The sequence below is a fragment of the Rhagoletis pomonella genome, unplaced genomic scaffold, assembly GCF_013731165.1.
Source record: "Rhagoletis pomonella isolate Grant_MI unplaced genomic scaffold, Rhpom_1.0 Rhpom_scaffold_00575, whole genome shotgun sequence".
NCBI classification, from domain to species: domain Eukaryota; kingdom Metazoa; phylum Arthropoda; class Insecta; order Diptera; family Tephritidae; genus Rhagoletis; species Rhagoletis pomonella.
Genome location: NW_023459129.1, coordinates 7,832 through 13,302, shown reverse-complemented (window position 1 = coordinate 13,302; position 5,471 = coordinate 7,832). Strand labels below are relative to the sequence as shown.

The 5,471-nt window shown below is 39.5% G+C and overlaps 1 protein-coding gene across 1 annotated transcript; it reads left to right on the top strand.

Moving 5' to 3' along the window:
• Positions 1–3,090: 3,090 nt before the first annotated feature.
• LOC118751166 lies at positions 3,091–3,683 on the top strand. Its single transcript, XM_036485939.1, has 2 exons — positions 3,091–3,399; positions 3,477–3,683. The coding sequence occupies exons 1-2, from the start codon at positions 3,163–3,165 to the stop codon at positions 3,543–3,545; spliced, it is 306 nt and encodes a 101-aa protein (XP_036341832.1). The 5' UTR covers positions 3,091–3,162; the 3' UTR covers positions 3,546–3,683.
• The last annotated feature ends 1,788 nt before the right edge of the window (positions 3,684–5,471 follow it).

The window sequence follows — 5,471 nt, the reverse complement described above, 5'->3', positions numbered from 1 at the left end:
TGCTTCAAATAAATCGCCTTTATGTTAAATATTTATTTAAATGAATATTATCTCGTCTAAATAAACATTTTTCCCCATTTAGTGGGGTCATTTCCAAATTTTCTTAATCCTCGTGCTAGTAGTATAAAATTACTGATACTGAGCTCGATACCCAAAGAAGACACGACTATTGTGGCAAGTGTAAACAAAAGGAGAGTATGGGGCGTTCATGTAACAGAGTGCTTAAATTTATAAGAATATCTGCTTGATAAAGTTATCGGTTTAGATGAATACCACTAATTAGTCTGTTCCTTTGAACTTCGGACTAAAACCTGTGGGATTGTTAAACTACAATTTTACTCTCTAAAATGAGAGTAAAAGGAGAGCAGATGCAGAAGTGCATAGGAACGCAAAAATCTATACATATTCAAACATTTCGTTGTTTACTTGCATTTTTTTTACAAATATAAGGTACTTTGCTTTCACCGCTGTTAGTTTTTGCTTGCACCTGCAAATCAGCTGATCGTTTGACACTTTTCATGAACTTACAGGAAAAGAAACTCCGGACTAAATCCTGTAACTTCTGACTAGGAACAGTTGCTCAGTTACTCTCTGAAATGTGTTCCCACTTACAGGTTTTATGTCAATAGGAACGACTTCCTGTAAGTTCAGACTAAATCCTGTAAATCGGACTGCTATTGGAACCGACTAAATATAAAATTTCGGCCCCTCGACAACACTGAAGTTTGCGAGGTCGTTTGCGCATCAAATTTGCTTCGTAAATTTACGAGGGTCTCATAAATAGAGTTCCATACAAATTTAGACAATTCTTTTACGAGACTCGTAAATTTACGAGCTTTACAAGGTTTACGAGTTTAAGGGAAGACCCCTATTGTCTGCATACGTCAAATCACTTTCTGATTTCGGGCCGTTTTCTCAAGTTACCTATAACTTTAAAGCTCACTTTATAATTAGTTGCGTAAAAATTCCTGATTGTGTCTAAAGTAAAGCATTTTATTAGCAGTTTTAAATTCGTTTACAACCAAGAAACATACATACGTCAAAAACCGAAAGCGAAAGCAGAAATGCTTTAGATATAGCTTTATTTTTAATTCAGCCTTTATATATAAAGTGTGCTTTGAAGTTAAAGATTACTTCAGAAAATGGCCCTTAGGGCTAATTTAAAATTAATATTTTAACAACACTTAAGTTTAATTGTAGATTGTTGTTTAAATGCCTTTTAGGGCTAATTTCAACTGAATATTTAAATGGCACTTACGTTCAATTGTGGATTGTTGTTTAAATGGCATTTAACTTTCGTTGGGTTTCAGATTAAAAGACGTTCGCACGAGGCAATTTTGCGTTCAAGTTTTGCTTTCAACTCACGCAGGGTTGCACGAAAAAAAAGTTGAATAGCCAAATGTTGACTGGCGACCAACCTTGTTAAAAGCGATTAGTTGAAAGGTCGTTCAATCAAAAGTAGAATGCAAAGTTGAACAATGCAAACGCCTTTTTATGGCGAATATTTTTATATGGTTTTTATATTTGTATATTTTCAGCCATTCAATTTTTTTTCATCCAACCCTGCGTGAGTTGAACGCAAAAGTTGCCTTGTGTGAAAGCCCCATTAAATATATCAAACAATTGGTAGCACTGCTGCTTGTTCCTTAAAGTTGTGGTTGCATTTGCTTGTTTGTTTACAATTCGTATTGAACAGCTGATTGTTTTTTGGTGGGATTTGGTGGGATTGATTAAACAACCTACCAATCAATCTTGGTTGTTTGGTACAAACACAGGGTTGCATATCTCATATATAAATAGCCAATATTGGCCATTTAAGTGCAGATTGAATGTATGATCTGAAAATGAATAGTGGAAGTTAAACAACAATCTCTATTTAAGTAGGCCATCTGAAATTGAGCCTTAGCTTTCTTGGGTTTCAGATCAACTTTAGTTGCATTCCCTAACTCGCAAGAAGTTGCAGGAATTTACAGAATTTTGCCGGAAAGCGTTCCCGTACTCGGTTCTCGGCCCTCTCTGTGACAGAAGTTGCAAGATTTTGCCCGAAGAGTTTCTGCTGGTAAAATCTGGTAAAGTGTCAAACCACCAGCTGATCAAACGATTGGAATGATGAATAAGCAAAAACAAACGTACATCTGCATTTACATCTTATTAAATATATCGTAGCGAGGAAATTTCAAGTTCTGAAGGTATTTTTTGTTAATTTTCCTGTGTATTTGTTTATAATTTAGCAGATTGCCAAATGATAAAAAACTGCCATGTAAGCAAAAAATGACGCCCACGGTGTATTTGACAGTTTTACCAGTTTTTACTCGAAAAGCATTCCCGTACTTTTTGGTTTTTCTCTCTTTCTCAGAGAGCAGTTTTGCTTTTTGACAGTTTTACAGGTTTTGTCCAGAAAAGTTGAGGAACGAAACTTTTGTTCAATTATGCCAAACAATTGGCAGCAATGCTGCTTGTTCCTTGAAATTGTTATTGCATTTCCTTGTTTGTATACATTTTGTGCTGAATAGCTGACTGTTTTTCGTGGGATTTGGTGGGATTGATAAAACAACCTACCAATCAATCTTGGTTGTTTGGTACAACACGGCATGAATCATGTATGACGACAATCGTCTGGACGATATCGTGCTGACATTGTCTTGTTTCATGAAAACCAAAAATTGTTGGATTGTTTGTGCCATATTGCCCACTCAATTCCAGTTTTGTTTCACGTAACAGTAACAGTAGCACGTAACAGCAAAACAAATGCATGAATCAGTGTTTTGACGGCATCGTTTTGTCAGTATCGTTTGAACGACAATCGTTTCAAAGTTATGTGATTCATGCCCAGGGTTGCATATCTCATATTTACATAAATAGCCAATATTGGCAATTTAAGTCCCCTTTCAGACACGTCAAGTCTTGAAAGCAATTTTTTTCGCATTCTCTTTTGTGTTTTCTATTTCACACGCGTCATAAATTGATTTGCAAATATTTTCTAGTAAGTCCCACGCTGAAAATTGAATATGAGTTTGGCGAAATTGTATTATTTGTATTTCTTAGACAATGGCATATAAGTGGACCAGGGAAAGTATTAAGAAATTTATATATTTGTACCAGGAGCATGAATGTCTTTACTCCGTGAGCTCCAAGGACTATTTAGACCGCCAGAAAAAAGCAATGGCGCTCCATGATATTCTAGCGAAGATGCAAGAAATTGATGGGTGCATAACGGTAGACTACCTTAAGAAAAAATGGAAAAGTTTGCGAACGCAATATTTGCAAGAATGTCGGTCGGTGAAGAATTCCAAAAAAAGTGGCGCTGGTGTTGATGATGTCCACTGTCCGAAGCTTTGGTGCTTTGATCAACTAAAATTTTTACACAATCATGTGCAATTCCGTCAAAGTGTTACTAATGTAAGTATATTTTATGCGATATAAACATGCTTATGACATTTATTTCAATGTATGCATATTTGTTGTATATGTTTCAGGTCGAAGAAGGTTCTGATGACGCTTCCAGTCCCTTAAGCACAGAAAAGGTACCAAAAAAGCCGAAATGATAGCTGACAGAAAAGCAAATAAAAATAAATTTGAGTGGTTGGGTCGGCAAGTGACTGAGCAGATGGAAGAGGTGGATGAGGAGTATCAGCCGCAAGCAGTTATGGAGGTTCAAGGTGTTATTAATAAATACTGGCAGGAAACCATAATAAAAAGAACTGCGCCATCATATTCCACTGAATCACCACCGTCTCTGATTCCTTCACGGGATATTTTAGAGGAATCAATGCGGGGTATTTTCAGCGATGAAGATTTTGATATTTAAAAAAATCGCCATCCACCGACAAAATCATTTAAGAGCCACCGCACACCACAGACCGCCGATTTAGTTGGGCTCGCTAGTGTTTCCATTGCAGCACAACTACTTAGTCGGGCGCGATTAAGTTGGTGTAGCGTTCGCACTTCCATACATCTTCATTTATTTGAAGCGAGCCCAACTAAATCGGCGGCTGATAAAGTCTGTGGTGTGCGGTGGCTCTTAGACATTTTTAAATGTGGCTTTAAAGTTTTAAAATCTGATAAAGTACAAAGTACAATGACTAAGTAACCTTTTTTTTAAGTTATAAAATGAACTGAATTTTAAATTTTTTGTTTGTGTTTATGTTATGTAATTGTTTCTACCCAACAAGCAAATTAAACTTAAAGAAAGTCTTATTAAAGTTTTGTATTATAAACATTAAGCTTACAAAACGTTGATTTTTTGTTTATAAAACGCTTGAAAGTAAGCGTAATATAATCGAAAAGGAGCCTTGGTTATAAGCGTAGAAATATAAACTTACAATATATGCTGAAAAGAAAGCTTTTAATAAGCGTAAAAGTGTAAAGTGGAGTGCAATGGGGTATAGTCATTGCGCTGGGTATGCAGTTACAGTTGCATGGCTATACTCAATCCCGACTCTTGCGTCCTCGTTCGCGCACTCTGGGCAACGTGAGCAACCCATGTGCGAGATGCGGTAACCAATCCGAGTGGAGCCTTGGGTCACGGCAGAAAGAGAGGGAGCTTCGGTGGGGCCACTCTGACTTATTCGGTTTAAGGGCTCACTGAAGTCTGCAGCGTCTGTTCACCAGTAGGTGCGGCTGCAAGCGGGTGTCTGCTTGGAGCAAGCGGCTCGCTATATAAACGTGTATTTGGTTGCGAAACCACCCCCGTCCCAGCAATGGGTTGTGCGCTGGGCTTGGGACCCGCCACGTAAAAACCACTTCCAGTGAAGAAGCAAGGCAAAGCCTCGGATGAGACCCCCCCTTATGATGACGACCACGGCAAATGTTTAAAGGACTACGATTTGAGGGCATGCACCTGGAATGTCCGGACCCTTAATGGGGAAGGTGCCTCTGCCCGGCTGGTTGATGTCCTCGTAAGGACAAAAGCTGACATCACCGCCATCCAAGAAATGCGTTGGACGGGGCAAGGCAAACAATGTCTGGGGCCTTGCGACGTCTACTACAGCTGCCATGTAAAGGAGCGCAAATTCGGAGTTGGATTTGTGGTGGGAGAGAGACTCCGTCGCCGAGTACTGTCGTTCACCCCGGTGGACGAGCGTCTAGCCACAATCCGCATCAAAGCGAGATTCTTCAACATCTCGCTCATCTGCGCCCATGCTCCGACGGAAGAGAAGGATGAGGCATCCAAGGATCTCTTCTATGAGCGCTTGGAGCGCACGTACGAGCGCTGCCCCCGTCATGATATCAAAATCGTGCTTGGCGACTTCAATACCAGGGTGGGCAAAGAAGGGATCTTTGGAACCACCGTCGGAAAATTCAGCCTCCACGACGAAACGTCCGACAACGGATTGAGGCTGATCGACTTCGCCGGGGCCCGAAACATGGTAGTATGCAGTACTAGGTTCAAGCATAAAAAGATCCATCAAGCTACCTGGCTGTCTCCGGATCGAAAAACGAGAAACCAAATCGATCATGTTGTGATAGAC

Excerpts from the sequence above, each read along its gene's own strand:
- LOC118751166 (XM_036485939.1), top strand. The coding sequence starts at position 3,163 with ATGGCGCTCCATGATATTCTAGCGAAGATGCAAGAAATTGATGGGTGC. Across the intron at positions 3,400-3,476 it reads TCCGTCAAAGTGTTACTAAT|GTCGAAGAAGGTTCTGATGA; the intron begins GTAAGTATATTT and ends TATATGTTTCAG.